General features: G+C 46.3%; 3 protein-coding genes across 11 annotated transcripts in view; 1 reads left to right on the top strand and 2 right to left on the bottom strand.

The window, feature by feature from the left end:
• Positions 1–793, bottom strand: part of TIA1 (TIA1 cytotoxic granule associated RNA binding protein) — a 28,580-nt gene extending 27,787 nt beyond the window's left edge. For all 8 annotated transcript variants that reach the window (XM_083368170.1, XM_083368173.1, XM_083368175.1 and 5 more), the window contains exon 1: positions 592–793. In XM_083368170.1, coding sequence (XP_083224296.1) covers positions 592–617 — 26 coding nt within the window. In that variant the 5' untranslated portion in view covers positions 618–793. The remainder of the gene's footprint in view (positions 1–591) is intronic.
• On the top strand, positions 749–17,714 carry PCYOX1 (prenylcysteine oxidase 1; the record flags this gene model as incomplete). The annotated part of the gene is made up of 7 exons (XM_083368870.1): positions 749–935; positions 5,413–5,556; positions 5,972–6,178; positions 7,152–7,326; positions 9,747–9,958; positions 11,453–11,608; positions 14,530–17,714. 7 exons carry the CDS (start codon positions 749–751, stop codon positions 15,165–15,167), a joined length of 1,719 nt encoding a protein of 572 aa, XP_083224996.1. The 3' UTR covers positions 15,168–17,714.
• On the bottom strand, positions 17,631–27,755 carry SNRPG (small nuclear ribonucleoprotein polypeptide G). 2 transcript variants are annotated; one of them, XM_083368189.1, is made up of 4 exons: positions 27,588–27,755; positions 22,006–22,028; positions 18,262–18,386; positions 17,631–17,787 (listed from the first exon to the last, which is right to left on the bottom strand). In XM_083368189.1, exons 1-4 carry the CDS (start codon positions 27,617–27,619, stop codon positions 17,737–17,739), a joined length of 231 nt encoding a protein of 76 aa, XP_083224315.1. In that variant the 5' UTR covers positions 27,620–27,755; the 3' UTR covers positions 17,631–17,736. The 2 variants fall into 2 exon arrangements, with proteins under 2 accessions (XP_083224315.1, XP_083224314.1); XM_083368188.1 differs by lacking the exons at positions 22,006–22,028; positions 27,588–27,755 and having other exon boundaries at positions 18,262–19,264.
• Positions 27,756–27,757: the final 2 nt, after the last annotated feature.

Below are 27,757 nucleotides of genomic sequence, written 5' to 3'. Positions count from 1 at the left end.
GCGTCACGAGGGAGGGTCGGGCCAGGAAAGAGGCGACAGACAAGGGGGGAAAGCTGGGAATCACCAGGAAAAAAGAAACGAAACCTGCAAGCGGAGCTGTAAATTCAGAATTTTCTCCGATGGAAAAGTTTACAACTACAAGCGAACCGCGACCAGGAAGGTCCCCCCTGCCCAAATGCGCATCGCCGCCAGTATCACGATGACTTTATCCCGCCTTTTTCATCTATGGACGCGTAGGCGACTGGGATACCCTACTTTCCCACCAACAACGCCCCTGCCAGGTGGGCCGGGGTTCCTCTCATTTAAAGCCCAGCGCGGCATCCCCGCCCCAAAGCAGCTCACGAGGCCGCGTAGCACCTCGGGGCGGCAGACCAGCCCGGAGGCCGCGGCCGAAGGCGGGTTCCCCGGCTGGCATCCCCCGCCGCGGCCGAAGCCCGGGGAGACGAGGCGCCGGTCGAGGGACGCCGCGACCGGCTACGGGAGGCGAGGCCTTTCCGGCGAGCTCGCGCCTGCCTGCCTGCCGGCGGGAAGGCGCCCAAACAACGTGGCCGGGCCCTCCCCCTGCGCGTGCGGGGCTCCCAACCGACTCACAGCGTCTTCGGCATCTCGTCTTCCATGGCGGCGGCGGCGGCGGCGGCCCCTCGGCCACCGGTCAGGCGTGTGCGACCCGCGGGCCGAGTCCGCGAGGCAGGCAGGCGGCCCTCACGTAGGCCCGACGGACAACGAACCCGCCGCCCGTCCTCTCAAGATGGCGCTGCTGGGCGGAGAGGCCCGGCCGGCCGACGGAAAGGCGCTTCCGCGCATGCGCCATGTCTCCCGCCAGGGCGCTCGCGCGAGGAAACGCCACCTCCTTGGGGGCTCATCCAATCCTGCCTCCCCTGGAGGCTGGCCTTTCGGCGGCGAGTCTCGCGAGATCTCTCCAGAACGCCTGCGCAGTACTGCCGTTTTACAGAGCCTTCCGGCTTTCTTTCGTTTATTCTAAAAAAAGAAAAATTAGAATCAAGTCAACGTTTGGGTGGAGGAAGTAGGCAAATTTGGTGATGGGCGCTTTTTTAAGGAATGCTGAATGAAGGGGAAAAAAAAAGAACTGCGCCGCCCGGGAATCGAACCCGGGTCGCAAGAATGGGAATCTTGCATGATACCACTACACCAGCGGCGCTGCTGTAGATTTTGTTGGGAAGAATCCTCTAGAAAGCAAAGGCAAAAGATCAGCCTGCCTATAAAAACTAAACAAGCTGTCAGAAACAGTATCGTCAAAGTGGGTTCTTCCAAAACTGAAAGCAATAATTGAAAGATGGAAATTCAATAATCGAAAGATGGAAAAAAAATGTGAACTGAATGTGTTAAATTGAACAGAAAATACTTTCAAAAATACATGCACCAAATTGACCTATAAAATTGCAAGTCCTTTTTAGGAATGTGTAATTTGCAGTACCTATTACTTTTAATCAGACTATCTCTCTTCCTCAGCCTTTTTTTCTACACAGGACTCTTTAACATGGCTTACACTTACTGATAATGCCCTAGTGACTCCAAACCCACCCCCAAATCTATTTTAATCTTGCAACAACTTTGCAAGGTAGACTCATATTTAAAACCCGTCTGAGGTATATTGGAAATTAGCACAGAGCAGGTTCAGAGTTGTGGGAAGTCAGTCCCCCTCCTCCCCCCCCCAGAAGGAAATATTAAAAGGGCAGAATATTATATTTCCTCAAAGGCAGAAAAGCATGCCCAGTTTTTTTCTTAATATCCCCAAATCTCCCTCCCCCAAGCAGAAATCAGCTCTGTAGAAATGCAGATGTAAGCAATCCATTCAGGAAGGTTGAAGCCTTCCAGCTAGAGCAGGCATGTCAAACTCGCGACATCACGTGATGTCATGTGACATATTGTGACTTTTCCCCCATTGCCGGCAATGGGGAGGGCGCGGTTTCGTGGTGATGCATCTGGCCCACGGGCCGGCAGTTTGATATACCTCAGCTAGAAGCTTAGGAAGACAAACAGACCTAAAATCTACATACCCCACCCAAAATCTAAGATGGGACATAATAGGATTAACCCACAGATGCCAAAGGGACACACTTAGACTCAGGTCAAAGTACATGACACAGGAAATACAAAGTCTCAAACAGGAACAGGAAACAACCTCAAGAGCCCCAGAGAGTATAGATCAGGGCTTTTCAACCAGTGATACGGGTACCACCTGTGGGACATTGGCAGGTGGTACGTAACAATCCTAGAGAAATGGTAGCGGGGGAGGGGAATGAGCTGAACCGGTGGCAGCACCTCACAAGCCTGAGCGAGAGACGGCTGGAGCTGCAGGGCTGTCAGGGCTCAGCGGAAGCGCTAGGATCAGCACTTCTTCGGGGCTGTCAGGGCTCAGTGGAAGTGCCAGGATCAGCGCCAGGCTCCAGCTGGAGCTTGACGCTGATCCTGGCGCTTCTGCTGAGCCCAGAAGAAGCGCCAATCAGCTGGAATTTTGCAACATCTCCAGGATCTTGTGATTTACATCCAGATCCTTGGCAACTGATTCATATTTATGACGGTCACAGTGTCCCAGAGTTATGTGGAGTGACCAAAACCTGCTGCAACCACCCAGCAGAGGGGGGGAATAAAAACCAAACACCCCCCACCCCACCCCCACTGCCAATCCTCAACAGAAATGCTCACAACAATGAAAACCTCCGACAGGAGGAAGAGCGCCTCTGGGCAGGCAGGCAGGTGTCTTGCTCGGCTGTGGCTTGGACTAGAAGACCTCCAAGGTCCCTTCCAGTTCTATCCTGATTGATATTGATATTGGCCAGCTTCTTTTTCTCACACTCATGGATATGCACAGCCTGGTGCAAACTTAGCTTATACTGAGTCCAAAGTCGAACCATGATTCAGTAATCACATGCAGTTTCCACCAGAATTTTTATCCAGGTTTTATTTTTCACTTGCATGCTCCCTGATTTCGCCTTCCAGTCTTGGCAGCTCTATTTTACCAATCAGCCCCTCTTCTTTGGGTCTTGCAGTGGTAAAATGGGGACACCAAAGCGAAGCCTCCTTCCTTTATCCTACAGGAATCTGAATGGGCTGTATCCAGCAGGCCTTCCTCTTCCCTTGCAAAGGACTGCAAGGTAGAACCTCCATCAGCAAGGGAAATCTACCAGACAGACCCCACTGTGGAGAGTTGTTTTGTTTTCTGTAGGACCTTCTCCTGCCACCAGTCTTCCTTGACCGAGGAAGGGAAAAGCTACATCACTAAAAGCTAAACCATGTTGTTTCCATTCCAGAAAGTAAGGACCTGCTCCAGCCGATCCTTTCAGGAAAGCCCGACTCTTGACTCTATGTGGTTAATCAAAAGAACTTTTACTGAGAGAAAGTGGTTGCAGTAAAGACAGGCGGAATCCAACAGTGCTGCACAAAGCACCAAGCTATTCCTCCCATTCCAAAACTCAACACACGCACATCCCCAACCAGTCTACTGGCAGCCAATATAGAGATCTCTCTCCAAGGTGCTGACGGGTTGGCTACTGTCTGAACGAGTCCCAGCTTCTTTCCTTGCCGCTGCTTGGCACACAAGGGCAACTGGCCATGTAACTTTCCATGGTTTTTTTGAGGATGGCCATCAAAATTGCCTTTTCACTAAGTGTAGTGTTTTCACAATCCAAAATGTCCCACCGTTTTGGAATCATGGCACTTTCCTAGGATCATGAGTCTCTGACTGGCTGGTACCACAAGCTTCACCACCACCTAGTCCATCTTGAGTTGAGCAAACATTATAGTGAGTTTGGAACCATTTATCGTCTGTTAATGCAGCTGTAAGGGCGGAAGTCACATCATTGTCTATTGAAGGTTTTCCTTTTATCTGCACTCCAGTGGTTACTTGGGACGCCAGTTGATGGGATGGCAGTACTGGCTTGATTATCTCTGCTTTGGAGCAGTTGTATTGCAGCATGCATGACAGTGTGTCATCTAGAAAGTTCTTCTCCCAGGGAGATAGTGCAGGGTGAAATCAAAGCAGCTGAAGTACTGTGCCCATCAGGTGCTTTAGAATGGGCTTGAGTTTCTCGAATGCGGCTTCACGTTCCATCGACCATTTTAATGATTGACTAGATTTAGGTTTATCCCCTCCTTTAGTTTTGATCAAGTTCATAACGGGGAGGGCTATTTGGGCAAACGAAGGAATGAACTGCCTGTAAAAATTTGTGAACCCTAGGAAGCTTTGCATTTGCTTCCTAGTCTGGGGTAGTGTTGATTCTAGCACTGCTCTGACCCTTTTGGGGTCCATTTCAATCCCCTCAAATGAGATGTGGTAACTCAGGCAGTCTATTTTGCTTTGGTGCAGTTCACATTTAGAGTTTTTCGTACAATTGGGCAGCATCTAGTTTCTGGAAAACTGCCCTCACTATTTTCATGTTGTTCTGCTTTTGTTTCAGTGTAGATCAAAATGTCATCCAAATACACCTACACCCCTTTGTACAGATGCTCATGTAGGACCTCGTTAATCAATTGCATGAAGACCGCAGGGGCTCCCTGTAGTCCAAAAGATAAGTCCTTCTCAAACTTCTTTCTTTCCTGGGACTGAATACATCTGAATTGCAAAAAGGCTCGTCCACACAAGAATATTGTTCTAAAAAGTTTCTAGTATCTCCCAAAATCACTTGAAGAACCCAGGCAAAGAGAATCAAAGGATAGGCTCCCAAATGAGTGTTGTTATCTTTTGGGTCCCCCATATCTTTTGGATAGCTTACTAATTTAAAAAAAAGTTTATCCCTGAATTTATTGAAATAATATTTCAGTTATTTTAAAAGGTTGCATAGCAGTTATTAAAAAGAGAACAAATTATACTCCAGGTGTCATAATTCATACAAAAACCAATGATGAACATTCTCTGTTTGAAAAACATGCCTTGTTCGAATGTGATAGAAATTCTTTATATCACATTTAAAAAAATAATGTAAATCAACAACACTTAAAGTTACACATACAAACTGAATAGTACTGGCATATTTTGTGTATTTTTTGGTCTATTTGTTCCAAGAAAATATTTTTGAGGCTCAGTGAAGAAAATAAGACACTAATTTTTAAACGAAGAAAGTATTCCTCAAAACTGTCTTAAAATGAAAACCTCGTTTCTTACTTCTCTAATGTTTAGAATCCTCTAGAGTCACTTGAGTAGCTAGCATACAAAAATTGTAAATGAAATAACGTTCTGAACAAATTCAGCTTTTGGTTGTACAATGAATATTCTAAAGAACAAAGTCTTTGGCTAATCAGTTTCACGGTATTCTTTCCAAGCCCAGGAAACGTTTAAAATCTAAATAAATAAAAAGACATTCTACGAGGACGGCAAGAAGCATCCGTCACCAAGGCAACGCCGCGGGCATCGGACCCGGGGACCTATTTGGGGCGGGGCCTCTGCCCTTCCAGAGAGGCGGGGCCGGGGCCCTCCCTCCCTCCCTCGCTCGGCCATGGCTCCGCGAGTGTCGCCGCCGTTGCTGCTGCCGCTGCTGCTCCTCTGCTGCGGGGACGCTTCGGGGACTCCGGAGCTGCGCCGTCCGCCCGCCCGCATCGGTAGCCGGGCCGGCAGGGGCGGGCCGGAGCCGGGCGGTGGCGCCCGAAGGCCTCGCTCGGGGGGCGGCCTCCTCCCCGGAGACGCCTCGCTTCCCCCGCCGCCTGGCGCCGGGAGGACGGCCCGGGCCGAGCGGCTCTGGGACTCGGGCGGCCCGCCTCCCTCGGCCCGTCCGACCCGGCAGGCGGGGGAGGCCGCGGACGGGCCTTCCTGCAGCTGCTGAGGCCGGGCCCGAGTCGCGCCGCGCAGCCGCCCCTGACGGGCCTTGAGGGGGGGCGCCGGGGGGGGGGGCGGGGGGCCGCTGCGCCCGCGGGGCTTCCGAGGCCGGGGGGGGCGCGCTGGGGGGGGGCGCTGGTGCTGGCGGGGGGGGCTCCGGCTCCCCTTCGGCCGAAGGAGCCACGCGGCTGCCTCTTGCAGGGGTGATCGGGGCCGGCATCGGGGGCACCTCGGCGGCCTACTTCCTGCGCCAGAAGTTCGGGCCCGGCGTGCGGATCGACGTCTTCGAGAGGGGCGAGGTGGGGGGCCGCCTGGCCACCGTCCGGCTGGAAGGCCGGGACTACGAGGCGGGCGGCGCCGTCCTGCACCCGCTCAACCTGCACCTGAAGCACTTCGTCAAAGAACTGGGTGAGCCCCCAGCCCCCCCCGCGTTTCTCTCTCCCGCGGGCCGAGAAGGGATTCCTCTGGGGGAAGGGCAGGTGCCCGTCGGGGGCTCTTTGCCCTCCGGACTCGGGCTTGGGAGGGGGCTGCGCGGGCTCCCCAAAGGCGCCGGCTGGGATGCAGGCTCAGAGTGCGCTCTTTCGGCCTCTTTATTTAATTTTATATCCCCCCTGCTGATTCTCTAATAATTCCAGGTATGTTTACCATTTGTCTTTGCCCGTTTCTTTTCTGTAAAGTGCTTGTGCTGAGATCCATAAAGGTGTTTTTGGGCACAGCTTGCAATTACACCGATTCCGTATTCCTAATATGGAACAGCTAATAAAGTGATTTTTAAAATCCATATTAACTTCAGTTATCATACCCGAAATATCCGTGGCACTCAAACTGGAATGATGCCCTTCTAAAACTCTTTGATTTCTCAGCAACTTGCATTCTTTCATCCGAACCAAACGATGCAAAATACACTTCAAACTCAGTAAACCCAGTCCTCCCCTCCCCTTTGCGTCTTGTAACATTTTGTATTTAACGTGTTTTTTCCTTTCCATGCAAATTTAGATAGATCTTTTTCCCATTGTTTACATTGTACTTCAGTTGTCAAAACAGATATTATCTGAATCAAAAACATCATTTTAGGCAAAACAATCATTTTTATCACAGAAATTTCCCCCCGCTTTTGAGAATTTTAATTTCTCCCATGCCCTCCTTAACGTCATTCCACGCTTTAACATAATTATTTTGAAAAGACGTACAATTTGCATTTGTCCCAGTAATACCCAAGGAGGCATCCTGGTTCTCTTTTTCCTTTCCCCTCCATCTAAGAACAAACAGTGGCCAGTTTTTGTCGTTCTTGAGGGCCGGCGACTGCAGGGAGGGCCTCAGAAGTTTGGGGTACTGGGTGGTTCTCCCCCTCAAGTTGCTGGCTCTGTCTTTAAATCCACAGGGCTTTCTGTTCCTCAGAGTCGAGATGGACTCCTTGGCATTTACAATGGGGAGGAATTTGTCTTTGAGGAGAGCAGCTGGTATGTCTGGACTCTTCTGAAGCTCTTCTGGCGTTATGGACTGAACCCCCTGCGAAGCTACATGTGGGTGGAGGAAGTCCTGGAGAAGTTTATGAGGTAAGGAGCAGCACAAAGCGGAGGACTGCCGGGTGACAGGGGCGCCATGGCCTCTCTGGCACAGCCGCTGCACCAAAGTTTTTTCGGGGCTCCCTCCCCCAAATTCTTCTCAATGGGCATGATGGGCGAGGATGATCGTATTACCAGGCTTAATTGATTTAATGCTCATTGTATTCAAATGAAATGCATTTTGCTTTTCCCCTGGGCCCTTTTATTTGGGGGAAGCAAGGCTCAGTCTGCCAGGGAAAGAAAAAAAATCAGGAAATTGCTTGGCTCTAAAGTCGCTGTGTGGCTTTATCATATAATTGTGAAGAGGACCGCTGGATGGCTTGGTTTAAATTAATCAGAGCTTCGTGAATTTCTCTAGATCTGAAGAGTAAGTACAGTCAAGGCTGGTTCATACTTGGATGGGTGGCCAAGACTACCACAGGCTAGAGTGGAGAGTCAAAGAACATCCCAAAGAGGAAGTTGGGCACCCCCTTCCTAGTTTTGGGGCTACCAATCCCCCAAGAGCTGCACTTAACTCAGGGGCTTCTTTACCTTCTGAAATCTCAAACACGGCCTGTGACTGCTGGTAGCAGATTCTAGTATCAAAACATGAGCACAGAGTAACACCCTGCATGTTCAGTAAAAGAGGTAGATACAAAATCAGCTCTGCAGTTAAGTGAAAGACCAACAGCAGATGAAACAGGAGATGACCTGCAAAGAAAACCAGTTTGCCACTTCCTGAAGCAATTATTACTCAACCTCAGCAACTTTTAAGATTTCAACATCCAGAATTCCCCAGCCAGCACGCTGAGAGTTGAAGCCCGTGCATCTTAAAACTTGCTGTGGTTAAAAAATACTGCATTAAAACATGTAATAAGAAGAGGCTTCATCTAGGGATTTTCTTACCTTCAGAAGTGAGGGACAGAAAACTATTGTGCCCACTCAGCAGGGTTAACAAGCTATAGTGCCCTCAGAAAGTATTCAGGCTCCCTTTTGACAATTTCCTTATGCTGCAACCTGATTCTACAGTTGCTGAAATTCATTTTTTCCTCAATCTACACTCAGCACCCCATAATGACAAAGTGAAAACAAAATTTTAGAAATGTCTATAAATTAAAAAGAAAAAAACTGAAATTGGCATAAGTATTCAGACCCTTTGCAACTACATGTGAAATTTAGCTGTGGGGCATCCCATTTCTCTTGATCATTGCTGACATGTTCCTACACCTTGGAGTCCACTTGTAGTAAATTAAACTGATTGGGCATGATTTGGAAAGGCACACACCTCTCTATAGAAGGCCTCAGAGCTGACAATGCCTAGTGTAGCAGAGCAAAAGCCATGAGGTCTAAGGAGCTGCCTGCAGAGCTCAGAGATGGGATTATTACAAGGCCCAGATCTGGGGAAGGCTGCAATAAACTTTCTGCTGCACTGAAGGGTCCTAAGGGCACAGCGGCCTCCATAATTCTCAAATGAAAGATGTTTGGCACAGCCAGGACTCTCTTGAGCTGGTCGCCCGGTCAAACTGAGCACTCGGGGAGAAGGGTCTTAATAAGAGGTGACCGAGAACCTGATGGCCACTCTGACTGAGCTCCAGAGATCCTGGAGATGGGGTAGAGTTCCAGAAGGACAACCATCACCGCAGTCCTCCACCGATCTGGGCTTTATGGCAGAGTGGCTAGACGATAGCCTCTCCTCAGTGCAAGACACATGAAAATCCGCTTGGAGTTTGCAAAAAAGCACCTGAAGGACTGTCAGCCTGTGAGGAACAAGATTCTCTGATCTGATGAAATCAAGATTGAACCGTTTGGCCTCAATTCTAGATGTTATGTCTGGAGGAGACTAGGCTGCCAAAGGTGCTTCAACAAAGTACTGAGTGAAGGGCCTGAATACTTAATGTGATATTTCATTTTTTTTCTTGTTAAGATATTTACAGACATTTCTAACATTCTGCTTTCACCTTGTCATTATGCAGTACTGAGTGCAAATTAATGAGAAAAAAATGAATTTCAACAAGTGTAGAATCAGGCTGCAGCATAACAAAATTGACAGAAGTGAAGGGGATCTGAATGCTTTCTGAATGCACTGTATTTAAAACACTCCATCTGGGTTTCTAACTTATCTTCCTAGGCTTTGCAGTCCATTGGGATGAGTTAATATCACATCCCCCGTTGTGTGGATTTCTACTGTCTTCATCATCTGGGGGAAGATGGAAGACGAAAGCACAATTTTCTGCACCAACTTGGAAATGTTATTTGATATTATCACAAGGATAATAAGCGGCAGCTCTAGTTTTGTTTTCTTCAAAAACAAGACAGAAACATCAGCTCAAAATATTCGTTACCAAAGGCATAAGTTGCCCCACTGCGTGATCTGTTTTGCACCGCTGTAAGATCTTTAGCCTGTTCGCCCCCCGCTTCCTCTTTTGGTCCAGGGTCTATCGGTTCCAGTCCCGCGACTACGCCTTCAGCAGCCCTGAGCACCTGCTCCAGGCCCTCGGAGGGGACAGTTTTCTTCGCATGCTGAACCAGACCATCGATGAGTCCCTGCAGAAGGCCAGGTTTTCTCAGGCATTCATCAACGAGATGGTAACCCCTGTCATGCGAGTCAACTATGGGCAAGGTGCCAGCATCAACGGCTTCGTAGGTAAGTGGCGCTTGTTCCGAAGCGTTGCACCCCTGGACGGCCATGTGTGCTTCTTGCACAGCTTGCTTCAAGGAGTCCACCTATAGGTGACTTGAGGATAGAGAAAGCTGCAGAGAAGAGGGTATTTTTTAGTTTTGTTCTATCTTGAGGACTTGGATATACAGATTTAACTTGGTTTAGGTCAAGGTTGACTCAGCCTTCCATCTCCTTCTGAGGTCACTAAAATGAGGACCTAGATTCTTGGGGGCCATAGGCTGGCTCTGTAAACTGCTTAGAGAAGGCTGTAAAGCCATATGTGAGCCTTAAGTGCTATCGCTACCACTCTCTCCAACCCTGGTCAACAGTCACGTTCAAATCACCTTCAGCTGGACACTGAGGCACCACTGTGCTCAGGCCAAACTTGTTTTGTCTGAGTCAGGTGACATCTTTCCTTTGTCTTGGTTACTTTTATCTGTCGCCTTTCTTATCTGGTGAAGGGATCTTGACCCTGGCTCCCTGTGGTGGGAGTTGAGACCCTCTGTATCCATGGTGAGCTTCTGGGCAGGACTTCATCCTGCCCTCTTTGTAGGGGACTCTTTCAAACAAGGCCATTAGGGAGCTGTATGCGCTTCTGATCCCTCACAGGCGTCTTATTAAAATAGGATCATTTTAGTCTTGAAACTCTGCAAGCTCTTACTATTATATTTTGCCAGCACTAAATGTATTGCCTTTTTCTTTTCTTGCTAACACAAAGTGCACTAGCCACCCAGAAGCTAGGTTTTCTGGAATATTTTGGGCTGGAGATTTTTACCACTGTAACATGACCTGGGACATCTTGTAAATTACATAGATTTTGTAATTTGTGTCACTTCTGGGGTGACACTTGTGTTGTTATTGGTCCATTGTTGCTAATTGGATTGAAACCACAACACCCCAAATATCCCAGCCAACAGTTCCTCTGTTGTTGAAGTCATACTCTCTCAGCCCTAGGGAGGAAGCAGTGGCAAACCACTTCTAAAAAACCTGGCCAAGAAAACCGCAGGGACCTGTCCAGACACTCTCTGAGAATCAGGCACGATTGAACAGAAGGAAGAAAAATGTACCAAGACCTTCAGGCATACATTTGGGGAACTTTCATTTCTGGAAGTCCCTGTGTCAAAAAATGAACGGTGGAAGCAAATTCTGCCCCAAACAGATGGGACTTTGCATGCTTCTTTGACAGGTAGCAAATGACAGAGCCAGTTGAAAGTGCAGCATTAACAGTTACTTCTCTTGTTACATTATAGGATAGTTGGTTTTGCACGTTACTCAGTAAGCCATAGCCGTTTCATTTGCTCATAAGAGTAGGTCATAAACACAAGTGTCCAGTGGCTGGGTTCACATATTTTGTAAAACAGTTTTTTAATTTTTGGCTTAGTTTTATTTCTGACCCTGTCACTGAATCACTTTAGCCTCAGCTACTGTCTTGTTTAGGTGTGTCTGACCATTTTGGTCTTGGACTTTGTTTCTTTGCAGGAGCTGTATCTTTGGCTGGAGCAAGTGGAGGACTTTGGTCGGTAGAAGGTGGTAATAAATTGGTGTGTACAGGCCTTCTGTATGCTTCCAAAGCGCAGCTGATTTCTGGTCCTGTTATCTCCATAGAAGAAAAAACAAGGCTGAAGGGTCGTTCAGGTGTGGTTGCCTAATATTTATTTATTTCAGATTTGCAAAATATGAGATAAGTTTATCAAGCATGAAAGCTGTGTGTCAGAACCCACTCCAATCCACATCTTAGGAAAGAAAAACTCTTGGAGACAAGATTGTCCAAGCAGGAACTTTTACTAAGACATAGATGACAGAAGATATAATAGACAGGATCTGAAAACTCTCTCACAGATCAGTATTTTTAAAGTGTCCCCGAGCAAAACCCCACCCCCTCAGTCCATTTGGTCAGTCCCGGATCAGTCAAGTCTCAGGAGTCAAACCCCTCGTGGGAAAGGGAGAAGCCTCAGTCCGTTCGCAACACAATTACTTCCTCCCCTTCACATTCCATCCGGAGACACAAGCCAGAATTCCCCCCACCCCCTTTCTTGTCTGCTCGTAGATCAGGGAGGGAGAGGGTTCCTTCCATGGGTCTTTTTGTGATGGCCAAGAGGCAGGCTGAATAAACAAAAGTTACATCTAAGGGAAAGAGATGGGGGCAATAAACTCCCCTGTCTATTCTGTTTCCTCCTTGGGAATGGCAGAATCCAGAAAGGGGTGGGGGTGAGATTCGGGTTTGCACAGGGAGGGAGTTAGAAATGAAATATAAATGGATTCTGACAGATTGAAAAAGAAGTGAGCAATCTGTCGCCTTCCAGAAGTTTGGGTCCGCCACTTCCCCAGTTCCTTGTCTTTGGTCACCAGTGCTGGCGCTGATGGGCGTCAAGGTCTGCAATCTTAAGATGGCTCAGCACAAGCTGCCTTCTGCCAGGGTAGATCGACAGTGGGCCTCCTGAGAACCAGCGCAGGCCTTCTGGGTACAGGCTGTCCCTGGAGAAGTCCAGGCCGAAAAGGCCTTTGTCTTATTTTTCTCAAAGTTTGGGGTAAGTTAAGGAAGGCATGCTGGTTGGCCATTGACTATGGATAGGAGTGGAAGGCAAACCAAACTCAGTTCTTGCAATCTCCAAAGTTGGCAACATTGTTGTGCTGAAATTCTGAAATAAAAGAGCAATTTTCAGTGGCAAACTATGATGATGGTGGTGAAGATGGGGAGGATGATCGTGGCAGGTCTGGTAATAATTCAGGCAACAGTGTTCAGTGTCTAGCAGAGAGCGGTCGCCTCTCCTCTCGTATTTTTGCGAGGTGTCTCTGATGGCCACTGGACTGTTAGGCAGAAGACGGTGATCTTTTAAATAATCTGCTCCCAGATTATATGAAGCTTTTTTGTCTCCATTGTCAGGATTGCATCTGGAATAGATCAGGCTCTAAGCAACTGCAGCAAGGATAGCCTTTGCTGCCCTTTGCTCTCCCCCCCCCCCGGTCAGTCGTCCTGCTGTGTCTTCCAGTGTCCTCTGACCCTCTTCCTTTAGCCCCAGACCTGAGATTGAGCCAAAGTGTCTGCATAATGTTGCTTATGCAGATGTCTGTGGAGACGCGCAATCATCCAGGTCATGGTGGAAAAGCACCTTTGGGCTGCTTATGCAGGTTTTCTTCCTGAACGACCACAGTTGAGCCAAATCATTGCATAGGCTACAACACCGACTTTATGACCGTGTTTACAATGGCAAATCATGTCATTAAACTGGTGAAAACATCACAAATCGTGGTCATAAACATGAGTCAGTTGCCAAGTGCCTGAAATATGATTGTGCAACTGGGAAGGGTTTGTGTGGCATTTGTATCTTTGAGAACAGGTTGTTAGTAGCTTTCTGGAGGGTCTGTGATAACTTCAGACAGTCACATGCAAGGACTACCTGTATATAAGTCAAACTCTTTTGTGTTTAACAGTGTTAATGAGAAAGTAGTGTCGGGCTTCCATTCAAGCCAATGCATATGTCCGCTGCTCTCTGGAGATACAAAGATCTGGGGAAACGTCTGTGATGTTACAAAGGTGCTTTTCAAAAGGCAATTCGACTGTTTTTTTTTCTTTGAAAACATTTTGCTTCTCATCCAAACATCTGGTTAGGCCTGGACATTTGCAGATCTCCATATGTCCAGAGAGCAGATTTAGAGAACAGATGGTAGGTGTTCTCCTGAGATGGCTTCTGTGAGAGACGTAAGCTGTAAAGAATGAAATTCCACAAATTGTAGCTGCCGATTTGTTTCCCACTCTTGCTCTCTCCCTCCTTCCATGCTCTCAAATAGCCTTACATACCTTTCTGCTTGCAGGTAGGCATCAAGATACAATTCCCCCATGGCTATTGGGAGTCCAATGTCATTATTGGGAAAAGAGATGGCACTGGAAGTTGGAGCTTTGCTGCAAGCAAGCTCTCCATTTCTAAAAATTAAGCCATTTTAAATGGAGCTAAGTTGGGTGGGACCTCAGCAGACCCCATGAACAGGGTGGTCGTGGAAAGCTTCCTAGAACCAAAACTGAGAAGCAGCAGCTCCAGATTGGAAGAGAGGTGTTGAAGAAGCTCTGTGATGATTGAGACAGAGCAGACTGGTGATGTGTGTGTGTGTGTGGGGGGGGTTGCCGTCCCCCAAACACAACATGGAAATTCCACTCCTTCCTTTCAAACCCTCTTGGATTGTTGGGAAGGATTTCCATCAGAGACCAGGTAGTTGAACAGCAAACCCCCCCCCCCCCCTTTGGTGTCCACATCTGCCATTTTGGAGATGATGAAACTTGACAGACGGGTCACCTGATTAGGTCACTGCTTCAGAGTGAATTATACCGATGGTGGTCACAACATGGAGAAAGTTGTCACAAGGTGTGCCCGAGTATGGCTGGAAAGGGGAAAAGAGTAGCTTGGGAATTGTGCAGCCCTGGCATTATGCTGTTCTCTGAAAAAAGTTAACTCGGCGGTACTCTTTCACATTTGGAAAATACCCCCAAAATCTCATCTCAGGCAGTAAAAATTATAGTAACGTCAAAACTGCTGCTTTAATTTCTCTTGGTTATTTCACAGGTGCTCTGACAAAGCAATATGAGGTTACCTACAACTCTACATCTGGAGTAACATCAGATGCCTACGACATCCTACTCATCGCTACTCCCTTGCAACGCAAAATCGCCAACATAACTTTCCGCAACTTCAACCCACAGATCCCCGAGTTCTCTGCTCCCTACCACCAGACGGTGGCAACATTTGTCCATGGGCACATCAATGCTTCTTTTTTTGGCTACCAGGATCCTTCTCAGTTCCACCTGAACACCATCTTCACGACGGAAGACCCTCACCTGTTCATCAACAGCCTTGGTGTGGTTTCTCCGGTTCAAGGCAAGCTGGGCCCTCCTGTCTGGAAAGTGTTCTCCCGTCAGCTGCTGACCAAGGAGCAACTGAAGCTGCTTTTCTCATCCTATGATTTGGTGGAAGTACGGAAATGGCTGGCCTACCCACGCTACAGTCCCCCCGAGAAGTGCCCACCTTTCATTCTCCACGACCACGTGTATTACGTCAACGCCATAGAATGGGTAGCCAGCGCCATGGAGATGAGTGCCATCTCTGCCAAAAATGCGGCCCTCTTGGCTCACCATCGTTGGTACAATAAGATGGATATGATTGATCAAGAGGACTTGCATGAGAGACTCAAGACAGAACTTTGATTTGGCATCCCAAGGATTGGAGGGAGGCCTCAAAGGGTGTGGGAAACTTGCAACGTATCTTGGGTGTTGGGTAGGAGTGCGCAAAATGTCTGAACTTTGAAATGCTGCATTTGAAGCCCAAAATGTTAAGCTTCAAATGTCATTTTAAGCTCAACATTCCTACAAGGGCCAAAATATTTTTAGTGAGATAAGAAAGCTTTTGAAAATGTTTCAAGCTTAAAAGTTTGCAACCATCACTGTTGAACCTATTTTGCTACTCCAAGAAAACAGGCGTAAAGGGAATTCTTGGCACTAGCCTTTTTAAAACTACTGTACCTTCTGGATTTCTTTTGCAAATCACATTACGTGCTATAAGTAATTCTTTGGGGCACAAGAAAAACCTTGAATAAAAAGCCTTCGGGCTGACAACTCAGGTATTTTACATAGCAGTTTCCTAAAGCCACTGGATAAAGTTGCCAAGAGACTTCATGTACTTAGCCTGGCAGACGGCGACTCCCAACAGCTCATTAGTTTTGATTAGAAGACATTTTTACAATTCTGGAAGCCGTTCGTTTGGGGAATGAGAGAATGGATATGCCCAAATTGAATCTCTAAATTGGGCTGTTCAAATAACTGAAGTTATAAAATTTGTATTTTATAAGCTTTTAGTAGTGTAGTTATGCAAATGAGGACTTGTAAGAGGAGAATTCAGCCCCTTCTTTTTTTTAATGGGAAGAAAACGTTCAGGATTTCTTTTGACAAACTCCATAGATAAGTAGCAAATTCACCAAGTGGGATCCACTTGGTTGCGATGGGAATCGACTGGCTTGTTGCCTGTGCCCCTTGCTGTGGGCAGAGGGGACTGGCCCAAAGTCCCCCAGCCGCTTTCATGCCGAAGGCAGGACTGGAACTCAGTCCCCTGGTTGCTAGCCTGGTGTCTTCACCACTAGGCCAAACTTCATATTAAAAAATATAACTTGAGAGGGGAAAATAAAGAATGTATAAAATGGAGTCGAGAAGGAGTAATCAAAATTATATTTTGTGCCTTTTGATGCTTATTCAGGCAGCCAGGAAAATGGTAGTAGCAAACAGATATTTTTTTTTAATATCCTTGGAAAAGAAGTCAGAAGCCATAATTGTTTATTATTTATTCATTATACCATAACCCAGTAGGAAGGATATTTCTTGTCATTTTATGCACCTTTTGTTTAGATGAGTGTGATTAGTTTTAGCAGCTAAGGAGAGCAATGTGTTATGGTGTAGAAAAACAATTCACAATAGGGCTCTGTTTAACTGAGAGGTGCTGGGGGCACTATTCCAAAAGCAGATAAGTAATAAAAGATTTAAGCCACCTGAAAGCAGTAGGAAAAAACATACCTCTACTGCAAGGTGTGTGGTTCTATGAACTGCTCATGCCATCCAGGCGTGACTGTGTTAGGCATAAAAGTGGGTAGCAATAATTCGCAGGTAAGAGATCAGATATACTAACTTTATTAAAAGTGGGAAAAACACATTCTTGTGGTGTTATTGTGCCTTTTTAAACAAATGTATGGCTAAGGATCTACAACTGAGAATTCTAGAAAGATGTCACACCAATAAGAGGGCTACATCATGGGAGGTTTGAGTTGAATCACGGCTACAATTAGGAAGACCAGCAGAGTGGTCATTAAGCAAGACACCCACATGATCACTTTGCTCAGTGACTGCAATCCTGGTTCTAATTAGCTGTAATCATTGATTGTACAGGTTAAGCGAACAGAGAGGAAGAGCTCCTGTCAAAAGAAGGGCAAGTAGCCACACCCCCCCCCCAAATGTGTGGAAGGGAACTTATATGGTGAGCCAGAGAGACAAAGCTCCAAGCTGTTTCCACAGCTTGCCACACAAGTTCCTCTCCAGTTTTGGTCGGCTGCAGAGATGTGACCTTCCTCTCCCATGCACAGAAGGGAGCTTCTTTCTTCAAAGGGCTGCAGAAACAGAGTTCAGATCTTCCAGATGTGACTGAAACCAAATTTCCTTCCCAGCTGACAGCCGTCTCACTCCCAGAGACCTGCCTGCCAGGAGAGAGTCCCAATTTCCTGGCAGGAGGTGGCGGCGGAGTGCAACTTTCCCAGCCAGCTTCCCCACTGACTTTCTGAGGAAGCCAGCAGAGAAGACTGCCAATGGCCATCCCATGATTGAGGGGTGCTTGGCAACGCTTGTGTGACCAGGTTGCTAATGCCCAGATCACAATCACATCAGAGCAAAATATTTTATGATGGCTGGAAGAGCCGCTTTCCAAGCTGTCATACTTGTTTCACTGGCCATTAGTCAAGGACTTCTCAAAAGTCATAAAGCAGGATCTTAAAGGATCAGGACGGCTGCCAGCACAAGCTCCTTTCTCATTCAATTTGTTCGGAATTCTCCACTTGGTTATTAGGCAAAATATGTGGAACACTGATACTATCCTATTCCCAAATTTTTCAACATTGTGAAGCAATTTATACCAATTTTTAAGAATTTATTTTTTTTAAAAAAATGTAAACATGGAATGATCCTGTAGAACCAACAATAAAAATTGCCCACACAGTAGTAAGAGCCAGTACTTCATTTTTTATACTCGTTCCAGGGCTTCTAGCATAATGATGCTGTTTCCTCGTATTACCTAGAAAGCAAAACAAATAATTATCACTAGCATACCTAAGAATGAATTTGAAGAAAAAAATAGTTTCAAGATGGCTAAAGACCGCTAATATGGTGGATTGTTCTATAACTAATCCAGAAAGATCCATGACAGATTACTTAGTTTTTTATAGACATATTTTACTTCACTAGGATAGTATTTGATGAATGCTTCTGGTGTCCCCAATCTAAGACTACAGACAAAGATACTACAGGGTTCTTAGTGTCAAAAGTGCCTGAAGGAGAATTTGAAAGTTTTGACCTAAATCACAAATGCAAATGATAACTGCTTCCTTTACTACTAGAACCAACACAAGTTGATTTATACTGCAACTTTTTATGGTTCTTGAACATGAGATATAAACTGTGTTGTGCCATGACAGAATGCAACAGCTTATCATTCCCTTCCCTGGTAAAATGGCTTCAACAATTCTTAATTTAACTTATTTTTGCTTACCACCATCCCTATGTTGTTCTGTTGTCCACCAGGTGCCATTTCCACACACTCATCTATCACCAAATTCATGAATGGATCAAAACCTCTTAATATCCCTTGAACATGCCGACCTCCATTTAGTTTTACTGCAAAGAACAGACAGCAAGTTAAGTGGTCCTCAATATATTTTGCTATGGTTATCTTCCCACTAGAACTAAGGTGAAAAATTAGCACAAAAGGCTTCCAACAGTTTTCATTAAATCCCAGTTCTTTTAAACAAAAGTTGTATTCCATGAGCAACTAAGACCCAGTAGACACGATCAATTCTTTCACCATCTCCTTCATCATTAACATTTAAATGTATACTTAGAACAAGTTAAAGGCAAGCATCAAACAGCACCAGTAGCTGAATGTCCTTTGCTATTTCATGCAAAGATAGACCATATTCACTGAGGCATCCATTTTAAGATCTCTTCAGCAGGGAATACAAAGGATAAAGAATTGTAAGCAACTGAGATTACTTTCCCATGGACAAGGTTGAAAGCAGTAGCAACTATTTAATACAATTATCCTACAGCTCAAGTCCAGGAGCAGAAGCTATGTGATAGCCTTCCCTAACTTATACCAACAAAGGTATAAGTACAGATTAGGCGAGACCTGGCTCAAAACCAGCAACTGTGAGGAGTGGACGATTACTCAACTGTGAGCAGCAGCAGCCAAAAAAGCTAGTACAATCCTGGGTTGTATAAACAGAGGCATAGAATCAAGATCACGCGAAGTATTAGTACTGCTTTATAAACCCTAGTAAGACCACACATGGAATACTGCAACCAATTTTGGTCACCATACTACAAAAAAGATGTTGAGACCTTGGAAAAAGTTCAGAGAAGATCAACTAAGATGATCCAAGGCCTGGAGACTAAAACTTGAAGAACGGCTGTGGGATTTGGGTTTGGCTAGTCCACGCTGCCTGTGGCTCTGTCAGCCTTCTACTGCGACTCCCAGTCCTGCTCTGCCATTTGCACAGAGAGGCACTTGCCTTCTCTCCCCCCCCCCCCCCAGGAAGCAGCAAAAAGCAGCAGCTTTCTCTCTCACATCCCCCCTTTTACTTACTTAGTGGGGGAAGAGGACTGGCAGACAAGGTCAGGAGACCCAGCCCAGTAAGAATGTGTGTCAGCTTGTTGGAGAACAGCGTGAGGCCAGCTGAGCAGAAGATTGGAAAGAGAGAGAGAGAGGGGGAGAGGAAAGAGAGGGAGGAAGGAGAAAGAGAAAGAGAGAGAAAGAGAGATGGAGAGGAAAGAGGGAGGAAAGAGAGAGAGGAAAGAGAGGTAGAGAGAAAAAAAGAGGGAGAGGAAAGAGGGAGAGAAAATATGAATATATGTTGTCCTTACTGGACTTTTAGTAAAGAACGTTTAATGAAATATTTTGATTTTTTTAAAATTAAAAGATGAGGTATGGGCGTAATTATGCTGTATGTAAAGATGGTAGATAAGCTACTAAAATTGTTTTCACCTGTTGGGATGGAGAAAGGTTTTTTCTCCCTCTTTCTCCAGCATAAAAATTGGTTTTCTTTGTAGCAGTTCATTGATTTCATAAATGCAACACACTATAGTTTTTTATACATAGCATAAAGGTAAAAATGATATATGCAGTGTTATCTTCATTTTAGATGTCAAAAGGGTTTTGTGGCTCCCAATGTTTTCTGTGAGAAACGGGTCCAAGTGGCTCTTTGAGTGTTTAAGGTTTGCCGACCCCTGGGCTAGTCTGAAGAAAATAAGAAATAGGGGTGATATGATAGCAGTATCCCAGTATTTGAGGGGCTGCCACCAAGAAGGGGTCATGTTATCACCAAAGCACCAAAGGGCAGGATATGAAACAATGGTTGGAAACGGATCAAAGAGAGAAGCAACCTGGAATTAAGGAGAAACTTCCTGACAGTGAGGACAATTAACCAGTGGAACAAGCTTGCCTTCAGAAATCGTGGGTGCTCCATCACTGGAGGTTTTTAAGAAGAGACTAGACAGTCACTTGTCTGAAACGGTAGATTCTCCTGCATGAGGATGGGGCTGGACTAGAAGACCTCCAAGGTCCCTTCCAGGTCTATTCGCAAAGATCTCGCAGAGTTGGAATTGACTGACCTTTTCCCCCCGAAAAAAACTTGGTTTCCGAAACCACACAGGGTAAGGTTGCCACCCCCACCCAGATGCTCTCGCCTCCCGCAAGCGTTTTTTTTTTTTACTAACCTGCCTTTCAGCTGCATTCCGTTTCTCCATTCGCTTCTCAGCCTTCACCACGTGTTTGTGGGACTACCGGTAAAAAAAAAAGTTCAGTCAGACTTTCTAACTTCTTGAGATCTTGCGAGAAGTTAGAAAGTCTGATGGAGCTTCTTTTTTTTGGTCCCACAAACACGCGGTGAAGGCTGAGAAGCGGAGAAACGGAATGCAGCTGAAAGGCAGGTTAGTAAAGAAACGCTTGCGGGAGGCGAGGGCATCTGGACGGGGGCAGGGGCGGCAACCTTACCCTGTGCAGTTTCAGGAGGTGTCTGGCGGGGGGAGGGAAGCAAGTGGTCCGCCACCATGCTCTAGCCGCCGTGTTGGTTCTCCACCCCATGCACAGGCCCCACCCCACCCCCACACGGCCTACTGGTGCCGGTACCGGCAAAAAGAAAGTAAAGCCCAAAATAAGGTAAGTCTTACTTTTGGGAAAACACGGTAATATTTGGAGAAAGAAAGAGGTCTGGTACCACATAAAATGTATGTTTTATCTTTTTCCCCCAAACCTGTCTCCATCATTTCTTTTCTACTACAATCATTTCTGGGTTGACCTCAACTTCCCTGTTTTTCCTACTTATGTAAGGTTAGGGTTACCAGTGATCAGTGATCCAGTCACCCAGCCAGCTTTCATGTCCAAGGGAGGACCAGAACTCACAGCATCTTGCTTTCTAGCCTAGTGCCATCACCAATTTTATGCAATACTGTATTTTATATTACATAGTGTATTTTTATGCAGCTTGGTTCAGTGACCTACAATAAAATTGTGAAGAAATTATTAATGTGAAGACTGAAAAAAACGGGTTGCTTAAGCCTAAAAAATAGACTCATAGGGAGGGAGGACCCTCAGAAATCCAAGGCCCTACTCCTGGTAAAAGACCTCTGCCATTTCAGTCAAGTGGCTGTCCAGTTTATTTTTGAAAGTCTCCAGTAATGAAGCCCCCACAACTCCAGGAGGTAAGCTATCCACTGATTAATTGTTCTCCCTGTCAGAAAAATCCTCTTTCCTGCTAGATTGGATCTCTCTTTAGCCAGCTTCCCCCCACTGCTTCTGGCCCTGCTCTCTGGGGCTTTGGAGAAGAAGTCGATCGCATCTTCTCTGTGAGAGCCCCTCACACACTGGAAGACAGTTATGTTCTCCTCTTCGATAGGATCCCTCAACTGTTCATCACTGTGATTTAGCTTCCAGACCCTTTATCATCTTTGTTGCTCTTCTCTGCACTTTTGTATTGTGGTGACCAGAATTGACATGGATACAGGGAAATAGATATAGGGAGACTAAACAATTAATGAATTTTGAAAATCAGTTCAAAATTAATGAAATATTTAGAGCACAAAAGACCAAGATTTGAAAAAGTACTGAAATAGATGCAATGGATAAAGAAAATAAGGGGAAGTCAGCACGTCTTAGGAAAATTATTTACACAAGGTAACCAGATAAGAAATAAATTGTAGTTTTTTCATGCAAAACAGAACCTTCAGTCAGTTCACTTACATGATAGCTTCTTGTCCATAAACCTGAAAATTCAAAACAGAGGAAATAAGCCTCATGCAAGTCAAGTCTATAATAAAGAAAAATTAATTCAACTAATTTCATCTAAATATAAGAAACGTGTAGGATCACAGCCTTTAAAAAGACAACACATCTGCTAGCCTCACAACTGCTGCAAGGCTGTTTCAGGGATGCTGTTTTAATCTGCCATTTAGCATGAGGAAGCTATGACTTTTCTCTTTCAATTTCATGCTGCTTCAGTTCTGCGGATGTAAGCCTCTCTCTCTATTGGGCAACAATGAGCAAGAAACCAAGAGGTTCATTATCAACGGGGAAAGGATACATGCCCATTCATAGCTAGTTTTCCCCATTTTCTTAAACTACTGTTTCTTACCCCCCCCTTTGAAAAGTTATGTTTGTATGAATATTTATCAATATTTATTGTATTAAAAATTAAAATTTATGGATTCAGTGCTGCTATCACTTCTCACAATTGTTTGCTGGGATTTTAATATTGCATTACATTTTAAAATAGACTGGCAAATAATTTTGATTTCTCAGTACCCCTAAGAAGGGCAGCACCAAGGTGTCCTAGGACCACGCTTTGTGAAACAGTGTCTTAAGCAATCTTACCAAGCTTCTGTCATTTCTCTTTGTCACCTGGCCTTTTGTGCGTCTTACCCATTTCCTGACTGAGGAATGGGAAATTCCAAAGCTTTGAGCATAAAATAGTGCAAGAAGAGACACAACAGGAAGTTGCTCTCAGAAAAGACGCTTCCTTTCCAATGGCGGGAACAAACGTGTCGTTTGTTTTAGATGCAAGGCCCTGAAGTAGATGTTTTGCCAACGAGCATGGGGACGGGTGGTTTTGTGGAATTACCTTGGCTGGGAGGTTCATGTATTTTATGTGTTATCTTATAGTTACTGGAATCTATATTCTTATAGATAAGAATTATAGTTTTATCAATCAATCATATTTATACAGGATGTGACTGGCGAGTGAATAATAAAAAGAAATCACGCAAAACTAACAATCAAAAACACTGCAGTTAAGAACAATTAGAATTACTACTACTAGTAGAGAGAGTTATTTTAGGCAATACAGCTATCTCACTAATTCACCACTTCCTTGAGATTTTAAAAATTGTTTTGTATGGTTTTCCCCTCATTTTTAAATTAAATTGTTCTCTTTTGTTGTATTTAAAATGGTAAAGGTTCCCCCGCACATGTGTGCTAGTCGTTTCCGACTCTAGGGGCCGGCGCTCATCTCCGTTTCAAAGCCGAAGAGCCAGCGCTTGTCCGAGGACGTCTCCGAGGTCATGTGGCCGGCATGACTAGACACCAAAGGCGCACGGAACACTGTTACCTTCCCACCGTAGTGGTCCCTATTTTTCTACTTGCATTTTTACATCGGGGAGGACTGTGTAGAGAGAGTTTCCTCCTTTAAATTTCTGGGAGTCTACCTCTGTGAAGATCTGACCTGGAAAGTTAACACAACCCAGGTGGCTAGAAAGGCCCAACAGAGGCTTCACTTTCTTAGGGTCTTGCGGAAGAACAGGGTAGAACAACAGCTAATGACCCTCTTTTACTGGTCTACTATAGAGAGTGTCCTCTCGTATGGTATTGTGGTCTGGTATGCTGGCCTGACAGCCGAGGATAGGAAACTATTAAATAGGGTAGTGAGCACAGCACAAGACTTCGTGGGCTGTTCCCTGACACCACTGGATGACCTCGCCAGGGCTCGTTGCCTTGGAAGAGTGAGGAAGATTCTCAGGGGTGACTCACACCCTGGATGGTATCTCTTTACTCTCCTACCATCCGGTAGGAGATATAGGAATATAGCCAGCTGTACCAACAGGCTGAAAAATAGCTTTTATCCGTGGGCTGTTAGGCTTTTAAATGGGACATAATCTTATGCAGAATTGACTTGGGAGGCCGGTGTGTGGTGTAGTTGGTTCACATGGTGTGGTAGGATGGAGGGTTTGTTGTCACTGTGTGTTGGGGGGAGAGAGCACGGGGGGAGGCTCAGCTAATCTCAGTGTACACATGTTGTACTTTGACAATAAAGGTTTGTTATTTATTTATTATTTATTTGCTAGGTTGGCAGAAGCTGGGACGAGTAACAGGCGCTCACTGTGTTACGCGGCACTCAGGATTTGACCCACCAAACTGCCGACCATTTGATCGACAAGCTCAGCGTCCTAACCCACTGAGCCACCACATCAATTTTTGTTGTATTTATAGTTGATTTAATAAAGTTTGTAAGCTACCCAGTCATGGGAAAGATAGAACAGAATACAGCTGGAAGGGACCTTGGAGGTCTTCTAGTCCAGCCCCCTGCTCAAGCAGGAGAACCTATACCATCTCAGATAAGAGATTGTCCAGTCTCATCTTAAAAACCTCCAGCGATGGAGCGCCCATGATTTCTGAGGGTAAGCTGTTCCTCTGGTTGATTGTCCTCACTGTCAGGAAGTTTCTCCTTAATTCCAGGTTGCTTCTCTCTTTGATCAGCTTCCAACCATTGTTTCTTGTCCTTCCCTCTGGTGCTCTGGTGAACAATCTGACCCCTTCTTCTTTGTGGCAGCCTCTCAGACACTGGAATACTGCTATCATGTCTCCCCTATTTCTTCTTTTCTTTAGACTGGCCAAAGCCAAGTTCCGCAGCCTTTCTTCGTACATTTTGGACTCCAGGCCTTTGATCATCTTAGTTGTTCTTCTCTGAATTTTTTCCAGACTCTCAACATCTGTGGTCCCGAGGATTCAAAAACTACTTAATGGCACATAATCAATCAAGCTGCCCAAGGTCATATACAAGAGATGGATGGCTCAAAGACAAGAATAAAAAATGCGAAGAGAGTCACATAACTAAGGCAGAATAATAGCAAATAGCCTGAATCTGCAAACAGGGTCAGGAAAGCTAAGGCTCAGAATGAACTAAGATTTGCAGCAAATGTCACAAATAAAAAAAAGGCTTTCAAAATGTAAAAAACAAGGAAGAAATCAAGGAAATGATTGGTCCACTAACAGGAAATGGCAAGGAGGTGATGAATAGCAGGGAGAAATCGGAATGGCTTAATTCATTCTTTGCATCTGTTTTTACATAAAAGGAAAAACTAATCCAACCTCACAAAAGCAATATTGTAAAAGACAGATTAAGAATACAAGTCAAAGTAGATAAAAAAATTGGTAAAACAACACCTATCTACGCTAGATTAGATTCAATCACCAGGACAAGGTGGATTATATTACAGGATTCTGAAGGACTGGCAGATGTGATCTTGGAACCACATCTTTTAAAAATCTCAGAGCATCAAGGAATACCAGAGGATTGCAAAAGAGCAGATATGGTTTTGATCTTCAAATAAGGAGACAAGGGGACCCAGAAAACTACATACCAATCAACTATCAATGTTTTCAAAGATCCTGGAAAAGATAGTCAAGTAAGGGATCTGTGAACACCTAGAAACATACAAAGCCAAACATGGGTTTGTCAGATCATGCCAGACAAATCTTATGCATTCTTTGACAAAATGACTAAATTGGTGGATCAGGGATACGTTGTTGAACTTCACTAAGGCATTTGACAAAGTAGACCACAACCTACTTCTTGGTGAGAAGAATTTGCATTGCCACCAGGTGGATTCGCACATGGCTGATTACTGCACTCATGTTTATAGTTCTCAACATAACCACATTGACACAGAGGGAAGCATGCAATGGAGCACCCCAAGGTTCTTTCTTAGGCCCAGAACTCTTCAACATCTTCATAAACGATTTAGATGAGGGGGATATTAGGGGAAGTCATCAAATTTGCAGATGGCACTTTAGAAGATAGGCTGAAGAACCAGGAGGCTCTTTACAGATCTGAACCCTGGGCCCCATTCCTACAAAATACAATTCAGTGGGGAGAAAAGCAAGGTCCTACACTTAGGCAAGAAAAACCAAAGGCACAGGTACAAAGTAAGCTCAATAGCAGTAACTGCGAGAGGGATCTTGGAGTCCTAGTGCAGGGCTTTTCAACCTTTTCACTGATTGTACCACTTGTAGGATATGGCAACATCCGAGGACCAGCAGTCGCCTAGCAAGGGGTCAAAAACTTCATGACACAAAAAAAGAAAAAAGGTCATTAAGTACAGGTAGTCCTCGACTTACAACAGTTCACTTAGTGCCTGTTCGAAGAGACAATGGCACTGAGAAAAGTGCCCCCCAAGCCACAGCCAAGCAAGACACCTGCCTGCCTGCCCGGGGGCGCTCTTCCTCCTGTCCGAGGTTTTCATTGTTGTGAGCATTTCTGTTGAGGATTGGCAGCGGGGGTGGGGTGGGGTTTTTTTTGGTTTTTATTTCCCCCGTCTGCTGGGTGGTTGCTTTGGTCACTTCGCATGACCCTGGGACACTGTGACCGTCATAAAGATGAATCAGTTGCCGAGCATCTGAATGTAAATCACAAGATCCTGGAGATGCTGTAACATTCCAGCTGATCGGTGCTTCCTCTGGGCTCAGAAGCGCCAGGATCAGCACTGAGTTCCAGCTGGAGCCTGGTGCTGATCCTGGCACTTCCACTGAGCCCTGACAGCCCCGAAGAAGCGCTGAGCCTGGCGCTTCCGCTGAGCCCTGACAGCCCTGCAGTTCCAGCCGTCTCTCGCTCAGGCTTCTGCGGTGCTGCCACCGGTTCAGCTCATTCCCCTCCCCCGCTACCACTTTTCTAGGATGGTTGCGTACCACCTGCCAGGTGCCAATGTCCCACAGGGGGTACCCGTACCACTGGTTGAAAAGCCCTGTGCTAGTGGACAACCACTTAAATATAAGTCAGGAGTGTGCGGCAAGAAAACCAATGCAGTCCTGGGCTGCATCAACAGAGGGACAGCATCAAGATCACACGAAACGATACCATTGCTTTATGCTGCACTTAGTGAGGCCACACTTGGGATACTGAGCCCACTTCTGTTTATCACGATGTTGCGTCTCTAGAAAAAGGGCAGAGAACAGCAACAAAGATGATTGGGTGACCGGAGGACAAAGCCTACAGGATGAACAGCCACAGGGAAGAGGGGGTCACCGGAGGAGGCCAGACGAGAAGCAACGGGTGGAAACTGACCAAAGAGAGAAGCAACTTGGAATCAAGGAGAAACTTCCTGACGGTAGACAGCCGCCTGTCTGGAATGGCACAGGGTCTCCTGCTTGAGCCGGGGGGCTGGACTAGAGGACCTCCAAGGTCCCTTCCAGCTGTTATTCTGAAGAATAAACCGGTCGGGAAGGAGCGTCGCTTGACGAACAGGCTGACCAAGAAACGGGCCCAGCACAGACCCGAAGATGGGCCGCTGCAGGAGGGAGAGCCTCGCAGAGACTTCCTGCCGGTCCCTTCCCTCTCTCGGGGGGGGCTTCCGGAGCGCCCAGCAGGAACGGGCCACGTGGGCCCAGAAAGGCACCTCTAGGAAAGCAGCTCTATGGCCACACGCCGCGCAGTGCATGATGGGCCGAAGAAGAGCGGCCTTAGGGCCTCCCGCTCGCTTCTCTGGCTGCCGCGCCCCCGCCCCGCGGCACCTCCGAGCGGAGCGCCCCGACGCTGCTCCCCGGCGCGCACTCACTTCTTCAGCTCCGGCGGGTGCGCTTTGCTCATCCTTCCTTTTCCAAGCCGACCGCCTCGCGAAGCGTCTGTCGCTCCTCACTCCTGCGGTCGAACGTCCCCACGGCGCTCGCTCCTCTGCCCAATCACCAGGCGTCGCAGGCGCAGGCGCAAAGGACGCCCATGCGTACG

Source organism: Vipera ursinii (genome assembly GCF_947247035.1).
Source record: "Vipera ursinii genome assembly, chromosome: 8".
NCBI lineage: Eukaryota > Metazoa > Chordata > Lepidosauria > Squamata > Viperidae > Vipera > Vipera ursinii.
Note: the sequence above shows the minus strand (reverse complement) of the source record. Positions and strands in the feature narration are given on the sequence as shown.

Bases quoted from the DNA above. Each gene is read 5' to 3' on its own strand.
- SNRPG (XM_083368188.1), bottom strand. From the start codon at position 18,534: ATGGAATACAACTTTTGTTTAAAAGAACTGGGATTTAATGAAAACTGT. The intron at 17,788-18,261 runs GTAAGCAAAAAT...TTTGCTTTCTAG, and splicing joins AGAACAACATAGGGATGGTG to GTAATACGAGGAAACAGCAT.